This window comes from Hemicordylus capensis, chromosome 11 (genome assembly GCF_027244095.1).
Source record: "Hemicordylus capensis ecotype Gifberg chromosome 11, rHemCap1.1.pri, whole genome shotgun sequence".
Lineage (NCBI taxonomy): Eukaryota > Metazoa > Chordata > Lepidosauria > Squamata > Cordylidae > Hemicordylus > Hemicordylus capensis.
In genome coordinates, this window is record NC_069667.1 from 14323431 (window position 1) to 14343387 (window position 19957).

General features: G+C 56.5%; 1 protein-coding gene across 5 annotated transcripts; it reads right to left on the minus strand.

The window, feature by feature from the left end:
* Nucleotides 1–5379: 5379 nt before the first annotated feature.
* On the minus strand, nt 5380–16171 carry FATE1 (fetal and adult testis expressed 1). Of its 5 annotated transcripts, none has more exons than XM_053274168.1 (7): nt 15602–16171; nt 12434–12715; nt 10493–10641; nt 8770–8843; nt 7544–7693; nt 6649–6730; nt 5381–6341 (listed from the first exon to the last, which is right to left on the minus strand). In XM_053274168.1, exons 2-7 carry the CDS (start codon nt 12636–12638, stop codon nt 6210–6212), a joined length of 792 nt encoding a protein of 263 aa, XP_053130143.1. In that variant the 5' UTR covers nt 12639–12715; nt 15602–16171; the 3' UTR covers nt 5381–6209. The 5 variants fall into 5 exon arrangements, with proteins under 5 accessions (XP_053130144.1, XP_053130143.1, XP_053130142.1 ...); XM_053274167.1 differs by having other exon boundaries at nt 8770–8846; XM_053274169.1 differs by lacking the exons at nt 12434–12715; nt 15602–16171 and adding an exon at nt 12752–13134 and having other exon boundaries at nt 5380–6341; nt 8770–8846.
* Nucleotides 16172–19957: the final 3786 nt, after the last annotated feature.

A 19957-nucleotide genomic window follows, 5' to 3' on the forward strand; every position in this document is an offset into this window, starting at 1 on the left:
TCAGTTGGCACCCAGGAAAGAGTCCGTTAGGACAAGGAGAGAGGAGGAGGGCCTGGAAAGAGAGGGGCTCCCGGTGAGTGTAGCCTGTCCAGATCTGCTCTTCACGTTATAGGGGTGTATTCATTCATAATAACCAGCAGGCAATGAGCAGGACTCCTTCAGTCTAAATTGCTGGCATATTGTGAGGGGGGGGGGGAGTCTATTGTACAGGAGGATTTTCGAGGTTTTAATTTACTGTTATTTTATTTACTGATCAATATCGCTTCAGACTGAAGTGTTTGCCCTGGGCTCCATCCTTTCTCCCACATTACTGTTCAAGCAGGCAGTGGCTTGTATTGGCCACGCCACATGAAGGTGAAGTATTTGTTCCTGGGACACACTTCCCTGTTCCGTGCTTCTGCAATAATTTCCGAATTCTTTAGCAAACCTCTCTGCCTCTTTCGGATGCCTAAGCTCCCTGTCGAAACCTGGATGGAGCCTGGCAGAAAGAGGTCTCCACCCCACCCGCTGTGCCCGTGCCCATCGGCACAGCCGAAAAGGGAGCTCAGCTGTGCCAAGGTGAGGATATGAAATGACAGGGCCCCAAGTGTGTGTGTGAGGGGGGGGGCACTAAGCACTACAGGCATTTGGCAGAGCAGGCAGATCATAGCCTCCGTATCCCACCCCAGTGCAAAAGGGTGGCATTTGACCACTGCAGCCAACCCTAACCCGCAACACACACACACACACACACACACACAACGGCCAGGTGAGGGCTATGTCATCCCTCCCCGCTCCTTTACTCACAAGTTAGGTGTCCTGCACAGAGCCGTGGCCCAAACCCAGCATGGGCAGCAGAGGGTGGGCTGGTGGCGGCTGGTCCTCCTCGTGGCCTCTGATGGCAGGGCAGAGCGGCTCACTCTCTGGTCCTGGGCCCCCCTTCTCGGCACTGCGTGGGGCACGTGGCAAGAGCTCTGCTGCTGCTCGGAAAGGCACCGAGGAGGCGTCCAGGCTTCATCCCAAGGAACATGGAGGAGCGCCTTCAGCAGGCTGGGGGGGGGGAGAGGATGGCCCCCTCTGGGGGCTGCCTGGCAGGGAAGGGCAGCCCTCCGCCCCCCTCTCCGCAGCCCAGCCCTGCAGCTCGCTGGCAACGGCAAAGGGGGTGCCCACGGAGGGCTGAGAGGCTGAGCTGGCTTCTGGGGGTGCAGAGGGCAGGCCCAAGGCCCGCCTGGCTCCAAGCGGGTGGGCGGTAACTTGCCCCTCTTGCTGCTGCAGCTCACCTGCTGCCTGGCGCTCCTGCTCGAAGCCAAGGTGCACTCCGCCAGAGGGACCAGCTCTTGGCTGTGTGTCAAGGGGATGAAAGAGCCACAGGCAGGCTCTCCCTCGCCTCTTCAGCTGCCTGCCTTTTAACCCTTCCTCCGGCTCCAGTTCAGAGAGGAAGCCGGCTGTGCGGTGCCTGCTGCAGGCCGTCCTGCCCCATCGGGGCTGCCCTTCCGCAAGAGGGGCTGGCTAGGCGGTGGGCTGAAGCTGAACCGCCCCCCCCCCCCCGGGCTGGAGCCAGCAGATGAGCAAGCCAGTGCATCTCCCTTGGTTTTAGAGACGGGGTCCCTCGCTTGGATATGATTTCCAGGAGTGCAAAAGCCTTTCAAATTCCTCATCACAACAGGGCCCTCACAAAACCCGACCATTTCTCACCCTGGACACCTGCAATTCTGTCTGGGGTGTAGAGGCCTATTTTGCAGAGGTATTCCCCAAATTTCTTGGGTGGCTCGCAGCACAAAGTCCCATTTCGAGTCCACTCCTAGCCAAAAATCAGGGGTCACCTTTGCAAAGGAAGACGGCAATAATCCCAATGTTTTCTTTAGTGTGATGAGATGATACACTCACAGGTCTCCACTCTCCCTCCTGTGTGAGAGAAGGCAAACCTGACACCTGCAGCTTGCCCAGACACCAGGCTTCATCACAGGTTTGCTGCAAGTTTGAAGTCCCCTCCACCAAAAAAACAGATGCAAGGTGGATTTTTTTAAAAAAAATCCTGGATATAAATCAGGCTGCACTCTAATGTGCAGTGAAATACCCAAAGTGTGTGTGTGAAGCACTCCCCGATAGCTCACAGGGATTTCAGGATAAATTTGGCCAATATGCGAATGCACACCTCCATTCCAGAGGAGATGCAAACTAAAAGCCGGGTGTTGGGAAGTTTCCAGCCGTTTTATATAACTATTTGCATTCAAAATAATCAGAATTTGTGTCTTTTTAATGCCTGCTACCTGATTAATCAAGGCACCTTTTCAGGTTTTTCCTTAAACGGATGCAACAGTGACAGCCCTCGTCACATGAGTGCCAACTGGCTGCTTCCCCACCATGCCATGAACCACATATGGTGGGCACAGACCATAAAACAAGGTGGCAACCATTTCTGGCTCCATGTGTGCAGAGGGGAGGGGGCTGAGGTTACACTCCCAGTTCAGCAGTTCAGCCTTAAATGGCCCTGGAAAGGGAGTCCTCCAGTGCACGGGGCACCTATTCAGAAAGTGGGGACCGCTGTGTCACAGGAAGGGGCGATTCAGGAGGCTCTGGGAGAAAGAGAGGAACATAGGCAGCTGCCATATACTGAGTCAGACCCTTGGTCCATCTTGCTCAGTATTGTCTACACAGACTGGCAGCGGCTTCTCCAAGGTTGCAGGCAGGAGTCTCTCTCAGCCCTATCTTGGAGATGCTGCCAGGGAGAGAACTTGGAGCCTAGATGCTCTTCCCAGGGTGGCTGCATCCCCTAAAGGGGAATCTCTTTCAGTGCTCACACATCAAGTCTCCCATTCATATGCAACCAGGGCAGACCCTGCTTAGCTAAGGGGACAAGTCATGCTTGCTACCACAAGACCAGCTCTCTGGCAGCAAGCATCCTCACCACTCCAGTGGGTCAAGACTCAAATCCTGCCTGGAAACCCTGCAGGGTGCGGGTGGCACAGTGCTGTTGTGGTAGCAAACATGAGTTGTCCCCTTTGCTAAGCAGGATCCACCCTGGTTTGCATTTGGATGGGAGACTACATGTGTGAGCACTGGAAGACCTTCCCCTCGGGGGATGGGGCTGCTCTGGGATGAGCACCTGCCTGCTTGCATGCAGAAGGTTCCAAGTTCCCTCCCTGGCAGCATCTTCAAGACAGGGTGAGAGAGACTCCTGCCTGCAACCTTGGAGAAGCTGCTGCCAGTCTGGGTAGATGATACCGAGCCAGAAGCAGCAAGGGTCTGACTCGGTAGAAGGCAGCTTCCTGCGATTCCCCCACCCCCGGTGTGGAGAGGCAGAGCCAACAATCCAATACCCCCTGCCCTGGGCATATACCCAATTTAATTCAATTGGAACTGGTTCAATTGGTTGTGTACGTGGCAACTGCCCCCTCTTCCCATCCACCCCCAATGTGTGCCCATGTGGCACAGCCTTTGGACAAAGAGAGGCAGTTGGCACATGCTCAGAGGAAAGAGGAAAAGCCACTCAGGTGGCAGGCAGATTCCCAGACCCCCCACCCCGCCAAGTGCCAGAGGCAGCCCCACCCCCAGCTGGCTCATGGCCTGGCCATCTCAAGAAGTGCCCGGAAGATGCCTGCTGCTCTCCTGAGGGAAGGGGCTGGCTGGGGGGAAGAAATGCAGCCTCTCCCCACAAAGGCAGGCCAAGCAAGCTAGAGAGCAGAGAGACAGCTGGCCGATGAGACCAGCGGAGGAGCTGTTTCCGCCCCTGCTGAGGTGGTGGCCTCTGGCTCCCTGGAGCATCTTTGTTGCAAAACACAAACAAATGCAAACAATCCTCCCCTGGGGAAGGAAGGTGGGGGAGGCCAGGTAGAGGCAGCACTGGTTGGTGTGTGTGTGTGGTGTTGGGGGGGGGGGGGAGGCGTTCACAACTGCTGGCCCTGCTTGCCAGTCTGCCAGCTATTTGCAAACACCGGCTAATTAAACCTTTGGGAGGGAGGATTACGAAGGGGAGACTGAGGCACAGATTTGCCAGTCTGTCGGAGGACACAGCCTGTGTCATTTGAGTGCAAGTCAAGCAGATAAGCAGCTGCTAAGCTGCGCTCACCTTCGGCTCTTCTGAAGGCCCTCCTCTCTCCTCGCTCTTCTGTGCTTTTAAGATTCCAGCTCATGCGTAAGTGTGCCCATTGCCATCCTCGGGGCTCCCAAGGGCCCCGTTTGGGCTGGATTGTTTCCAGTGCAACCATAGGAGGGTGCCAGGAGGAAAGACACAACACCCCTGCGGTCCTGAGCAGGGGCCTTTTTCTGCCCAGTACCAGGAACAGCTGGAGGGATTCTTCGTGACCCATGGAGGCCTCCAGCCCCTACAAGCAGGCTTCTTGCATGCACCTCCACCATGCTGGGAAATGCACACCCTGGGCTCCAACAGCAGCACTCAGACCAGCTTCTTTGCTCCTTTCAGGAGTGGGTAGCCTTGCATCAGAGAAAGGGACAGGATGCCACTGCCTCAGCACCTGCAGGAATGGAGGCTCCCCTCCCTCCACCCACCCTGTCCCTGGAGAGGCCTGGCGGGCAGATCTGCTTCTCCCTGTAAGCTTGAGAGAGGAAGGCGGCCACGAAGGGTGGCAGGACCAGAGACAGGTTGCTACAAGGATGCCCGGCAGAGGTGCTCTTACCCCTGGTCTTCGAGGCCAAAGTCCAGAGCCTCCACATCCCCTGGGGGTCCTCTTTAGTCTGGCCAGGTGGTATGGTGTGCCTGGTGGCCAAGTGTGACTGTGACCAGTGCTGGGCAGCTGAGAGTGACCTGTGCTTTAGAGACGGGGGGGGGGGGAGTGTGGAAAGGAAATATGTGGGATGGGAATATGTTAAGTGGCATGTTGAAATGTTCCTACTAAGGCATATTTGCAAAAAATACCCTGTTTTATATTCTTATGTTCTTGTGAGTTCAGTTGCTCTTTGTGCCCTCAAGAACCCACATGTTAAAAATACTGCATGTGTCACGGTGTGTGTGTGTGTAGGGGTATGATGCTAAACTTGCAGTGGGGTGGGGAGCCCCCCCCCACAAAGGCCTTTAGGTACAGGCTCCAAAATTACCTAGGTGCGCCTCTGATGCCCGGTGTGGAAAGGAAGAAAGATTTCCTTCCTCTCCCACCACAGAGGAACACAGGGCCACCCAAGAAAGTCAGCGAGTGGAAGCATCAAGACAGAGGAAAGGAACTGATCGATTTCACCGCCCCCAGATGTGGCGTTGACGGCTGCTTTTAAAGGGGAACTGGAGGGTGGGGGTGTGCGCGCTATCTGGGCTCCACTGTTTTTAAAAGGCATTTGGACTTCTGCCTTCCTGTCCTGCCTGTGGGCTTCCCATCTGGCTGGGCATGGGTCACCCCACCTTGGCCTGCTGCTGCTGCTCAGAGGCTCTTGGGAGAAACAGGCCAGACCACGTACCAGACATCCACTCAGGTTTCAGGACATTCAAGTTTTATTAAAGACCCACACACAGCCCAGAGTCACAGGCTCTCCACCCCAGGGCAGGGCCGGGCCCTGGGGGGTACTTCAAGGGGCTGCTAGGCTCAGTCTGACCCCCCACCCCACCCTCCTCGCAGAAGCTGACAAGACACGGCAGCCCATGAGCCACCTCGCAAATCACTAGGGCGACACCCTACCCAGAAACCTCGGGTCCATTTCTGCTCCTGACACATGATAGTTTGCTTTGAGCCCAGGGGTCAGAGACCGGAACTTCTCCCTCTCAATACTGCAGTCACCACCCCTGGTGACACCCGCTAGCACTGGGGAAAGGGAAGCCATCTCTCTCTCTCCCTCCCAGGGCAGTGCAGAGTCCAGTTGTCCCAGTACAAAACCCTCAACCTAGCTGGAGTTGCCAGTCCAAGAGGCCCGAGGCTCTTCCCTAGAGTGGTGTGTGTTGCATTCCTCAGAAATATGAGGAGACGCACACATGCAAAGGGAAGAAAGAAGAGCCCTGTCTGGAGAGGAAGCCGCAGCAGCCACCCCGGGGCCTGTGGCCCCCCCCCAGAGGATCCCTAGCCCTGCTGGCCGCTGCCAGTCCGGCTCCCGCCAAACTCAGCGGCCTTCCCCTCAAGCCGCTGTGGGAAGCTTCAGGCCACCCCCTTCCCACCTCCTCCGGCATGGCCACTACCCCTGACCCCCCCAGGGCATCTAGGCAGGAGGCCTGTGAAAGCTACGAAGCACAAAGGAGGTGCTGGCTAGGGGCCCCCATCCTCCTTCCAGTTGGGGGGGGGCAGGGGGCTTCCTCATCTCCTGAGCCAAAGCCACACGTTGAGGAGACAGACAGAGACCAGCACAGAGTAGGCCAGCAGCTCCTTCTGACGCCAGCCCACGCACTGCTCCTCTAGGCTCCGGAGCCGCCCGGAGATCCTGGCCAGCTGCATTTGCAAGAGAGAGAGAGGAAAGAAAAGGGGGTCAAAGTCAGCCTCAGGCCAAGGGGCAGAGCAGGGAAAGGAGGAGGCAGGAGGAGGAGGAGAAGCCCCTGCCCCAGGGGGGTAGCTATTACGGAGCAGATGTGCTCAAAGAACCTGGGGCCCCACAGCTCCACCCCTCAGCAGGCTCCTTCTCCCCTAGCTACGCCCCTGCCCCACAGGAGACAACCTCCTTGGACTCCCCTTTTGCTCCCGGGAGAGCAAGAAAAGAGGCCCCCCATCGAACTCCGGGCTTGGAGATGCTCTCCCCTACCTGTTTCTTCATTGCCAGAATATCTGCTGAGCCAAACTCCTCCAGGGGACCCTCCTCCAAGGTCAGGCTAGCCTCCTGAGAACTAAAGGGGAGAAGGAGGAGGAAGAGGAGAAAAAAGGCTACATGTGTGCAGAGGGAGAAAGAGAAGCAATGCTGGCATATGGAGGGGAGGAGGAAGAGGAGGAGCCCCCCAGGCATAGAAAGCCCAGCGCTAAAAGCCATGGAGTGCTCTGTAATTCCTGCAGGGCGTCCTCCCCTCTCCTCCCGACCACCATTTAAAGAGGCATGTGGGGTGCAGGTGAGAAGGGGCAATGCCTCCCACAGCACCAGGAAGGGGAGCTGTTTCCAGAGTCCTTTTGCGGGGACGGTTACCATCCAGCAGGCTCCCAGAAGCCCTGCAGTTGCCCAAAGGTTCCACACAAGCCAAACCGGGATGCTGAAAACATTCTGTTCCTCAAAGGAGGCCGTGTTTCCGCAGGCTCCCCTGAGCCCCAGCTGCCCTTCCCCACAGAAGGGGTTCCAAGCAAGCAAGCAAGCAAGCCAGCCAGCCTGCAGAGTTCAGCTGCCCCATGGGCAGGCTCTGGGCTTCCAACCATAGGGGCGCACAAGACTGCTCACGGGGACCCCACCCCCTCTCGGTCGCCTTGCACCCCAAACCAGTCCCGGAGATGCCCTGGGGGGTGCAGAAGCGAAGGGAGAGGGGAGAGCGTGGAGGGTGGACCCACAGGCCAGGCAGAGGCCACAGAGGAGGAGGCCAGCCCCTCGGAAGCTTGCAGCTTGAAAACTTGAAAACTTGAAAACTCATGCATCCAGCAACAGCCCTCAACTCCTGCCTCCACTCAAGGTTCAAAGGCACATGCTGGCAGCGTGCAGCCGCTGGAGAGAGCATCATCACCTGAGCCGGGCATGGGCAGGCTTCCCAAACAGCTGGAAGAGCTGGAGGCCCAGGAAGTGGAGCGCCTGAAGGACGTTCTGCAAGGAGTAGATCCTGCCTTCCACAGGGAATGGAGGAAACAGGGCGGCAGGGGGAGGGCCTGGCTCCAGCCTGCAGGGCACACACACACACACACACACACACACAGACACACACAGAGGCAGGCAGGCAGCGGCCGGTCACTCCCTCTGGCACCTGGAAGCACCACAAGGCCTGGCAGCCTCCCACACGCGCCTCGGGACCAAAGGGCTGCCGGACGCCCAGCATGTTCTCGGGGCCTCCCAAAGCAGAATCCCACAGGGAGCGGGCTTTTGAAAGAGAGCCCCCTGCAGAAGTCTGTCTCAGCAAACCTCCTCACACCGGTCGCCAGTGAAACTCCTGAGATGCTTCAGCACAGAAGCCGCACATCCAGAAGGCACTTCCGTCAACACAGGCCTGCTCAACTTCGGCCCCCTGCCCCACACTGTTCCCTCTAACAGGGATTCCCAGATGTTGTTGACTACAACTCCCAGCATCCCCAGCTGCCTGCAGTGGCCTTTGGCTGGGGGTTATGGGAGTTGTCGTCAGCAATAGCTGGGAGTCCCTCTTAGAGAGAACACTCTGCCCCCCAGCTGTTTGTGGACGACAACTCCCATAATCCCCAGCCACAGTGGCCGACAGCCAGGGGTCATGGGAATGGTTGGCCAACATCTGCAGGAGGGCCAATGTGGGAGCAGCCCTAAGTCAACATGAGGCACATCCGGACCATAAGACACGTTTCCTGCCAGGGAGCACTGCAGGGTTTAAGGGCCGGATCCTGTCCTCCAGGCAAGAGGCTGCAAAGCGAGCAGGACCTGGTCTCCCTCCATTGGTGGCTGCTCCGCACCAGACCAGCTAGCCCAGCAGCGCTCAACGATCCCCGGCTGTACCAGGGCCAATGCCCCCACCCTTGGCCAGCCCCCAGAGACGAGGGGCAGAGCTAGAGAGGCAAGGCTGCATGGCACGGAGGGGGAGAAGCCCGGGCCAGGCAAGGGAGCCAGCGGGGAGAAGGCTGAGACCCAAGGGGTCCAGAGCCCCTCTCTCCCCATCCCCGATCCCGGCGCTGCTTCCTCGTGAGCAAGGGCACTCGGAAGAACAGTTGCAGCTTTGTGGGCAGCCCCCCACCCCACCCCACCGCCTCCCCACACCGCAGTGCTGCCGCTTCTTACCTTCTTACACCACCTGGGGACAGCAGAGGCTCCTCCATTGAGCTTCTCTCCTTCCGGGCTCTGCCCTGATGGGCCTGCTGGGGGTCAAGCAGCAAAGGGAGGGAAGGGAAGAGAGCCTGAATCCCCAGCAGCAGAGAGCCCTCCAAGAGCCCCGCAGCCCCTTCCCCTGTAAGGACTCCAAGGACCCCATTGCAAAAGCCACAGGCGGGGATTTCAGACCCAAGCAGCAGCCTTCCAGGCCCCAGGCAGTGCTCCCTGGAACAGAGATGCCCAGATACCGTTGACTACAACTCCCAGAATCCCCAGGCAAAGGCCACTGCAGGCAGCTGGGGATTCTGGGAGTTGTAGTCAACAACATCTGGGAATCCCTCCTGCAGGGCACACTGCTCCCAGGTACTGCAAAGCACCACAGGTCAGGTCACTGGGATCAGCTCCACCTTCAGCGGGCAGGACTCTGGGGGGCCCAGGGGACCCAGCCTTGCCGGACCCCAGCTGCACTGGCTGTGCCAGGTCTGTGTGGGGACAAGATGCAGCAAGCCAGTGGTTCCCGTTTTTGTTTGTCGTGCCATTATATTCAGGGAGGAGAAAGTCCTCCCAGCCGAACGGGCATGCCTGCCTGTCCTCAGGTGAGGGGATGCCATCCTAGGCAGCAGCTCATTCTAATGAGCCGGGGAGGGGGTGCCAAAGGAAACACGGCTGCCTCTGGTTCCCAGCAGGCCCAGCTGTGCTTGTCTCCCCCATCCCACCTTGCCTCCATCAAGGAGAGCTGCTCTGCCTGCAGGCTGGCCATTCATCAGGTGGAGCTGCGCAGACGAAGCCCTGATGAACGGCCAGCCTGCAGGGAGCACGGCTCGCCTGAACGAGGGTGGGATGGGAGAAAGAGGCTCAGTCACACGGTCAGCACCCCCTCCCTCCTTCCCTCCCTCCCACCACCCCTGGGCTCATCCACCTTGGCCCGACCGGCTTCTTCCCACCAACCCCTTGCCTTGGGCTGCACGGAGCACTGTCTTGCCGGTTGGAGGTTAGCCACATTCCCCGACTGCTACGGAGGAGGCGAGGCTGGCGACGATCCTGACCTTGAGCGGGCTTTGAGCAAGCCTCAGCTGCCAAAAGCACAAGCAACGCAGCCGTCCTTTTTGCAGCCAGGCAGCTTTCCAACCCACAAAGCTGATGGCTGCAAAGAACACTTTGGAAACGACAAACTGGGAAGCCAGAAGGCGAACGGTGCCAGCTCAGCATCCTCCGCCGTGAATGAGCCGCCGGGATGCGGCTTGGAGCCTTGAAGGCTGTGTGCACATCCCTTCTCCAGCACTGCCCCCCCCCACCAAACAGAGTAAATGGGGCACGGCAATTGTCCCCACAGCAAGGCTGCCCCGACCTCTCCCAGTGGGATACACACAACCATGCCAAATAAGTACAAATGCAAGGTGGGTGGTGGTGGGGAAGAGACTCTTTTAGTGGAAACCCGGCTTTTAAAAATGCCTTTTAATTGTAATGTGTATCCATGCTTATCTAACCATCTTTGAGAAGCATGGAAATAGCAGCATGGCGAGATGCTTATCTAAGCAGCTCACCATGCTGCTATTTTGTCACTTCGTTTGCTGCAAACTGCTCTGAGCATTATTTGTGAACGTAAGAGCGCCCAGCAGAAGATAACGCCTCCCTCCCACGTCCTGTTTTATCGTCAGCCGGGCTGCAAGGCGGCCCCTCCTGGACAGAGTACCGTGCGTCGGCGTTTCTGGGATCCAGCTCTGGAGGCGAAGCTCAGGAAGGGATGCTCTCCATCTCTCACGGCAGGTTCCAGAAGAGGGTTCAGAGTCCCTGCTGGGCCTTGCTGCCGCAAGAAGGGCCTGAACGCAACATCTGCCATTTCTAGGGAGAGGAAAAGAGAGGAGGATGGGAGTCCCCGTCTGCCCCACAGCGGAAGAGCTCTTCTTGTGGAAACAGAACTGACGAGGGATCGCCCAAAGAACCTTCTTCAAAGATATGCAACCCCAGTGAACCCTGCAGGCACCTGGGGTGGGGGCTTTATCCAGAACCAGAGAGCCAGCGTGGTATAGTGGTTAGAGTGCTGGACGAGGACCGGAGAGACCCGAGTTCAAATCCCCATTCAGCCATGAGACTAGCTGGGTGACTCTGGGCCAGTCACTCCTCTCTCAGCCTAACCTACTTCACAGGGTTGTTGTGAAAGATAAACTCAAGTATGTAGTACACCGCTCTGGGCTCCTTGGAGGAAGAGCGGGATATAACATGTAAATAACAACAACAATAACTCAGTTCTGGTCTTGCCACTGTCCCCCTTCCCCTCACAAGTACACTCGGAGACGCTGTTGGCTAATCTGGGAGGGGGGGCAGATAATTCCTCCTTGAGCCAAAAAGGCAGGGCTGTGGAGTCGAGTCTGAGATTCCAGGAGCCCCAGCCACCTTTGCCCTTCAAAGGGGAAATCTGTCATCTGGATGGGTTGCAAGGACAGCATCAGCCAACAGAATTGCACAGTTCCGGCCCTGGTGGCCGAGCTGCAGGGTCCTGGCCTCTCAGCCCATGGCCAGCAACCACCTTTTTTTGCAACATCCCTCCTCCTGCAAGTGGCTGCCAGGGAACTGCACTCAGCCTCCTTGCCAATGGCCAGAGCAGCAGGGAGTGGCTTGTGCTGTCCAGTCGACTCCTGGCACCCACAGAGCCCTGTGGTTTTCTTGGCAGAACACAGGAGGGGTTGACCATTGTTGGAAGTGAAGGACTATACGCTGTCTCTTGTCTCAAAGACGGTGGAGGACAGACTAGTGAGTCAGAGGGCTAGAGGGTCAAGACATTGGTCATCCCTTCTCTACTGCTCTGACACTATCCCTTTGGAATGTAGATTGCTACTCTTAGGGACTAACTTCCTCCCTCCCTTCTCTTCCTGTTCCTTCCACCTTGCACCATGCAAGCAAGCTCCTCTCCCTGCACCATGTGTGCAGAGAAGATGCAGAATCTATCTGCATCCAGCTAGCTAGCTAGATTAGAGATCCTAACTCCTCACTTTCCTGTCTAGAATGGAGTTCTCTAATAAATACTATATATATATTGATTTGAAACTATGAACTGGCTCCAAGTTACTTTACTCTCAGCATACACGCATGCCTAACTGAATCTGCTGTGTTGTGCCTCTGTGCACTCTACTATAATGAGGAAGGGATTCTCTTACCAGAGAGAATTCCCAACAACCATTGCTGCCTCCTGCGCAGTGTGAGATGATGATGCCTTTCAGCATCTTCCTAGATCACTGCTGCCCAATATAGGTGTTCCCCATAGCCTGGGAAACATACCAGCGGGGATTCGAACCAGCAACCTCTTGCTCCCTAGGCAAGTAATTTCCCCGCGGCGCCATTAGGTGGCTTGTGTGTCTTCAGCAGTAGGCAACACCTCCCCACCCCTCATACCGTACAGTATGTGCTCAGGGCAAGGTGCACAGCCTCCAGGCCCTGCCCGCATCAGCCAGCCCCAGGCTCACCGTGCACCCCACAGAATTACAGGGCTGTAATTGGCCCCATCGTGGCGACGCCTCTGCTCCCAGCCCCCCAGGTGGGTTTGCCTTCATGCCTCACCAAATCCAGGCCCAGGCCCAGAGGGCCACCAGGAAGCACTTCGCACCCACCCTGACCTGGAGCAGCTGCCTCCTGTTACCTGCCAGCAAGAGCCTGTCTGGGACATGCATCTGGAAGGAGGGAGGGAGCTCATCCAGCAGGTTCCTCTGGGGGCCTCCCGAGGAACTGGACTCTTCATCAGCCACTTTCAGCCGGCTGGGAACCTGCATCCTCTTGTTGATGGCTTCTGTGAAGCCCAGGTCACAGCCGCTCTTGTCCAGCCCCACTCTCCATCCTGGCCACATTCTCCTCTCCTCCTTAGCCTGGGATTGTGGCGGGGGGGGGGGGGATGGATCAGGTGCCACACGCCCCCTTATCCTTCCTGTTCAAGAGTCAAAAAGTAAAAGCATGACTTAACTCTTCAGAGATCTCTGGTTTCCTTTTCCTCTGGGGTGGGGGGCGAGAGCCCTTCCTTTGGGAGTTAACTCTCCATCGCCCTTAGGCATAAAAGGAGCCACTGGTTGCCCGCAGCTCCTCAGAGAGGGCATCGAGAGCCCCTGAAGAGCCTTCCGCTTGGCTCCTCCACTGCGATGAAGATTGAAGAAGCATCATGTGGGCTCCCATTAAGGCGGTGGGGGGCGGGGGCGGGAACAGCTTTTGACAGCCAGGCCAGAGCTTTTAAGAGCGTGAGCAGACATTTCACTAGAAGCCTCCTTATGCGTTGCTTTTAAAGTGCAAAGTGCCCCGAGGTCCGGCATAAGTGAGGCAGAAGGAAGCAAGCAAGGGCGGAGACCCAGAACGTTGGGGTCTTCCGTGGAGATGCTCAGCAAAGCTCAGCAGAAACAGCTGTGCTGGATCTCATTTTGCTTTCAAGAGCAACTGTGTTCTTTTTATAGGTGCGTCGAGGAGGAGGGAGAATCAGGATGCTAAGGGAGTGAGCTCAGAGGAGTGGCCCACCAGGGGGAATGAAAGGGAGCACAGGAAATTCAGATCAGAAGCAGCTGCCGCTTCTCTGGCCTCTTAGAAGCCGCCATCTCCGCTGGAACCCCTCACCCCTTCAGCAGGCACTAGCCTCAGGTCCCAATCAGCCTCTAGCCAGCATGGTGTTGGGTTGCCGGCCATTGCCTGCAGCAGAGCCAGGATAGGAACTCTGTGCTGACGATGGATGACCGGCAACCCAGCACCACCTCTGTGCTGCAGAGATCCTCAGGGAGCTTCAGAGCAGGCCAGTGGAAGTCCTGGCTAGAGGCTGGGTGGGATCTGGGGCAAGTGGAACCAGCGTGGTGTAGTGGTTAGAGTGCTGGACTAGGACGGGGGAAACCCGAGTTCAAATCCCCATTCAGCCATGACACTTGCTGGGTGACTCTGGGCCAGTCACTTCTCTCTCAGCCTAACCTACTTCATAGGGTTGTTGTGAGGAGAAACCTACGTATGTAGTACACCGCTCTGGGCTCCTTGGAGGAAGAGCAGGATATAATATGTAAAATAAATAAATAAATAAAAATAATAATTGCCTTCTTGTGCATCCTGTTGGGGTGCCTGGGGGAAACCCTCCTCAACTCTGCACCCACCTGGACAACATGGGGGTGGGAGGGAGGGAGTGAAATGAGAGCCCTCTTGCAAAAAATTGGGCAGAAATCAACAGAAGAATCCTCTGGGATGCTTTGGTAGAGTGAAAAATTGTCCAAGGACCAAGTGTTCCCTGGCGCCCTCTAGTGGGCTGCTGGGAGGCAGCGGCCAATTCTGAGAACAACCAAGAGCACCAACAAGCCGTCTCTATGAGCAAGGTTCCCGTTTGAGCAAGGAAGTCAGCACGGGCCCACACACCAGCTGCTCTGAGCGGTGCTGAGCCCCAAAGCAGCACTGCAGGAAGAAGGCTGGGGAGGCAAGGAGGGGGCCAGACGGCTCACTGGGCCAAGGCTACAGACCCACTGCTGGGCTTGGTTGACTCTTCTCTGCTTGGTTACGAAAACAGGAGCGGGCACGTTTGCAGCCTCCTCACAACCTCCTCCTTTTGCTCACGTGCCCGGCAGCCTGGCCTAGCCACCACGCCACCATGCAGCAAACAGAAGGGCTGACCCTGAGGCTCTGCCCCCAGAAGCGTACAATCAATAAGAGGCAGGCAAAGGAGACCTCAGCGTGGAAAGTTCCGTCTGTGGCAATCACTGAGTCAGGAACTGGGAGGAGCACCTGTGAACGAGGAGGGGGAGAGGAAGGGGCCCCCCGAATGAGAAGCCCCCAGCACCGGTCAAAGCCAAAGCCTTCTAAGAACAGGAGCTAGGAAGGCTGGCTGTTAGACAAGCGAGGCCCCTGCCTCTGTGCCCCATCAGGCAAGCCCTGTATAACCTTGAACTGCTCCAGGCACCCAGGAGGGCATACAGGCTCCAAGAGTAATGTGGAGGGCTCAGCTCTGTGCCGTGAGTCTCCCAACTGGAGAGAAGCAGCTGGGCAAGAGAGAAGGGCTGCTCTAGCGAGACGCTTGGGGCAGATCCAGCAGCACCGAGGCGGGGTCCTGCTTGCTGGCAGGGGAGGAACAAAACGACTCTGTTCTAGTCGGATTGCGGGTTACAAAACATTCGACACACCCCCAGGAACATGCCAAGGAATCCATCCAGGGCCCCTAATAACTCATTGGTGGCTTTTATGAGCTTCTGATTCATCAAGTTCTTCAGGCTGACAGTGTCCCAGCAAGGACTTTCTGTCTTGGCAGCCACCACCGCATTGGGCCGGGAACAGAGATGTTGACATGATAAACGACTCTGCATCACAAGCCAGGAAGGCTTGCGACCTATAAATAAGCAGAGGGGTGGGGCAGTGAAGGCCAGGAGCTGCCTCTGGGAAGGGGGGGGCAAGTCCCATGCATTTCAGGTGGGGATGCTGCCCTGCCCTAACCCCCTACTTCCTCTCTTGGGCATCCTGCATTTCCCTTTCAGGTGCACTTTGGACTGGCAGGCTTGTCGGTGGGTTGCTCTTTTGGTGGCCTGCTTTTAAAAAACCGGGGATGTCACCCTGAAGCATCTGGAGCACAGCCTAGGAACCTGCCCAGAGCGCACCTTTTGAAGGCATCTCTTAAGAACTAGCCAGAGATGCAAAGGATTGGAAGGAAAAGCAGAGCAACGGCATCGTGGGTGGGTATGGAAGAGTGGCTAGTGGTAAGGCCCAGATTATCTCCATAACCAAAGCACAAACAGCTACTAAAGAGAGTTCTGACCACAGCAGAGCAGGAAGAGGCCGGCAAAGAAGGACCCAGCAAGAGGGCTGTCCAAACCTGCCCAGGTCCTGGAGTGGAATGCAGCCACCGCGGCTGGAGGCAGGCTGGCGCCTCTTGCCAGGCAGGGAAGGCCTCTCCTTCCTGTCTAGGCTGCTTGCAAGCATCCCAGGCGTTTTTAGGCAAGCCGAGGAGATCGGGGGCGGGACTCCACGCCGGCCAGAATGATCATGGAGCCTCAGTCTGGAAGGCTTCTTAACGAGGACAAGACCAGAAGCCAGGACAAGACGCCAACCCTTTCTTCGCCCTCGGGACGAGCTCAGACTAGGGACGTCTGCCGGTCTCCAGGCCTGAGCAGCCCCACTGCGACCAACAGGTCTCGGCCCCAAGCGGCGACACAGGAAAAAGAAATGGGGGGGGGGGGTTTGCACAGAAGGCGCAAAATGTATTCATGGGTTGGCGAGCTTGTCCCACGTGTTAAGTCTTCTGAAACAGAAGAAATCGAGGCAAGCGACTTTCAGGGGAGGGGCACTTTCTCCCCTTCCCTCTGGGGCTGCCTTTCGGATCTGGGACCCGGAGACGCGGAACCGGCACCCTCGCTTTGCTACCCCGGTTGTGCTGCGTCCTCCCCAACCCGACTCGCCTCTTTCTCGCTCTTTTTTTCTCAATGGGACGCACCTGCGACCACCTTCAGCCGCCGGCCGCGACGTCACCAGCGGGCGGCGCGCGATTGGCTGGAGGCGGCTCCGCCCCTCCCCTCCCCTCGGCGGGTGCGCGGCGCTGCAGAGCCAGACAGCGGCGGGCGGGCGGGTCGGTGGGCGGGGACGCTGGACCTTTGGTGTCTAGACAAGCCTCTGCCACAAGGTGCTTGCGAGTCTTTAGGGTGCCTCAAGGTAGGATCCGGCTTAGACATCTGCGCGCTTGTGCCTTTCTGGATGTTTTTTTTCCCCTGTTTCAGTTCCTGGTGGGGGATCCGCAGTGACTTGGTTTTTCCACCGGGAGAGAGACGGGGGCAGGGGGACCAGAGGGCAGAGGTGCTCTTACCCCTGGACTTTGGGGCCGAAGTCCAGGGTCTCCATAGCCCCTGGGGGCCCCCAAATCCTCATTGGTCTGTCCCCGGTGGTGTTTTCGCCCAGCCGAGCATGATGATGCGTAATTTGCAGGGAAGGGGGCCTCCAAAGGCCTTTAGGTCCAGGCTCCGCAATTACTTGGGTGCACCTCTGCCAGAGGGTGTCGCTGCCTGCCTGTGAAAAGCGTCTGGGAAAGTGCCGCTTGTGGAGACAGACTGGACGCTTGTTGCGGGGTTGGGGGAGGGGGGGCCCTGCAAAGGCCTTTCCCCCTCCAGTGAGAAAAGATCTCCAGGGCTTCCAGGTTCTGTCCAGCCTCGATTCAAAGAGCGTTCTTGACTCTTTCGAAAAAGATCATTAAAGACTGTGTGTGTTTAAAATTAAAAACCTACATGACTTTGGTCCCTAGTACCTTCTCCCAGCAGCAGCGATGTAGGAAGATGCTGAAAGGCATCCTCTCATCCTGACTGCGTGGGATGAGGCAATGGTAAACTCCTCCTGTATTTTACCAAAGAAAACCACAGGGCTCTGTGAGTGCCAGGAGTCGAAATCGACTTGATGGCACACTTTACCTTTACCTTCTCCCACCTGAAGCTACCCATCCATTGAGGTCGTCTTCCTCGCCCACCTCCCCCCCCCCACCTCTGGCACTCTCTCCAATGAGTCAGCTTTGCTTGGACCCATGATTGTCTTCAGGCACCAGGCAAGGTCTGCTGAAAAAGGGCACTTGAAGATTTTATTATTATTATTTTATTTTTTGCTGGCTGTTTATGATGAGACCTCTATTGACGTTTGACTTTGATATTGCACTTTTATTGTGCTTCATGCGATTCTGCTTTGTAAGCCACAAGAACCATTTTTAAGTCAAAGGGTGGGGAACACTTTGGAGAACCCAGGAGATGAAAGCAGCTGGAGCCACAAACCCAGAGGTGAACTGCAGCTTTTTGGTGGTGATTAAAAACAAAGCCACATTGAGCAAGTGTTTTATTTTAAATGCTTTGCAGTGGGGGGGGGGAGGTCACAAAAATAGACCAGGTTTTATAGAGTGTCAATGCCAGGGCTGGTTAAGTGTAGAAGTTGGAGATAATAGATGAGACCTGTCTGCTTTCTCACCAGTCTTGCAGTGAGATTGTCTCTCTCCTTGCCACAGGCCAGGCCCAGGCAAGCAGTCCAGATTCAAGGGGAGGGGCACCCTGACTGACAGCATGCCCCCCAGCACAGGAGACACAAAAAAGGCCATGACCCAGCAGGTATGGCTGGGCAGGTCTGGGGAGGAACACGGACCACCACTTCAGTGAGGGGTGGGGAATCAACACACATTAAGGGCTCAGGATCCCACTTTCTCTGATTTGCACTGGAAGAAAATTCTCCTCATTTGGGCCAAATCACAGAACACTTTGTCTCACATCAAGGCCTCTGCCTTCTTTTCCAGAAACTGCCTTGACATCCTCCTCCCCTCACTCCCTGGCAAAGGTGCTAGGAAAAGGTAGGGCACCTGCTGAAAAACCTGCATCACAGAGGAGCACCAGCTTTGATGTTCTCCAGCTGTCCAGTAGTAATTCCCTGACCCTTTGGGGAAAGGTGCTTTTGGGGTTAACTCCCACCCAAAAAAACACTGCAACACAACATCAGTTGTGTGTTCTGTTGGAAGAGAGCTGGTCTTGTGGTAGCAAGCATGAAGTGTCCTCTTTGCTAAGCAGGGTCCACCCTGGTTTACATTTGAATGGAAGGCAGCATGTGTGTGTACTGTAAGATATTCCCCTTAGGGGATGGGGCTGCTCTGGGAAGAGCTCCTGCATGCTTGCACACAGAAGCTTCTATGTTCCCCCCCTGGCAGCATCTCCAGATAGGCTCCATCCTGCAACCTTGGGGAAGCCAGTTTATGGAGACAATACTGAACTAGATGGACCAGTGGTCTGGCTCAGTTGAGGGTAGCTTCCTATGTTACTAAACCTGGGTCCCCAGCTGCTGTTGGGCTACAAGTCCCACCATCCCGCACCTTTGGCTGGGGATGGTGGGATTGTAATATAACAGCTCTGGACCCAAGTTTGAGAACCTCTGTTCTACTGCATGCCCTGGCCCGAGGAATGGATCCACACAGCGACAATCTGCCAATGGTGGGAATTCCGGTGGAATTCCGGAATTCCAGTCTTGCCAAAGGATCCCTCTGCACTCCAAGCAGCCCTGCAAAGAGTTGCTGCAACAGTGGCCATAAACCAAGGCTGCGCCATGAGGAGCAAAAGTTCGGATAGTGGTGAAGTTCCAGGCAGAGATGGCCACTGGCCATCGCTTGCCAGGACCACCACCAGACCCAAGGTGCATTTAATGTGCTTGGAGGGGAAGAGGGTGGTCTTGTGGTACTGAGCATGAATGGTCCCCTTTGCTAAGCAGGGTCCACCCTGGTTTGCATTTCGATGGATGACTGCATGTGAGCACTGTAGGACCTTCGGAGATGGGGCTGTTGCTCAGCAGAAAAGCACCTGCATATTTGCATGCAGAAAGTTCCAGGTTCAATCCCTGGCAGCATCCCCAGGTAGGGCCGGGAGAGACTCTTGCCTAAAACCTTGGAGGGCCACTGCTGAGCTAGCTGGACCAAGGGTCTGACTCGGTATAAGGCAGCTTCCTATGAGTGGCAGAGCTGGCATGAGTGGGTGCTGCTTCAAGCTGGGGATGTCCCAGCCGGATCTCACATAGCCTTGCTGTGTACACATCACCAGGATCGTAATACCACCAGCTGCTCTGATGGGGCTGTTGGAAGGATGGCCAAGACAAGGCAGATGAAGTGTTTCCAGCTCCTTCACAGGGCTTATAGTGTTCCAGCCGTATTGGTAAGCTGCCCAGAGGGCCAGAGATGGATCAAAGTGGGATGGGAAAATCTGCATTAGAAGCCATCCATGGCACAAATCCCCTCCAAAGCAGCTTCAGCAGGCCACACTTGGAGGCTGAAGGCCAGCTGCAGTGTCACAGGGGTTTGCCTGGATTTCTTCTGGAGGCGGCAGCAGGGAATGAAGAATGTAATTTCAATCCTCCTTTTTATGGCGAGGTTTGAATGGCTAACAGCTTTCTTGGGTTTGTAATGCTCACTCAGAGGAAGGGGAGAAGGCACCAGGGAGCCCCAAAATAGGAGGGGCAAGAAACCCACTGGATTCCTATCTTCTTTGCTGAACATGTAGGAGACCCCGAGTTGCTGGCCAGCTTCTCACTGGCCTCTGCAGACCTTGAGTGGCTGCTGGCCCACCTGCACAATAACATGAGGGCGCTTCGGATGAGACTCTGAAATGGCCAGCACCAACACAGAGGGGAGGCAGGCCCTGCCATGCACGTTACTGTCCTGCACACTGTAGCCTAG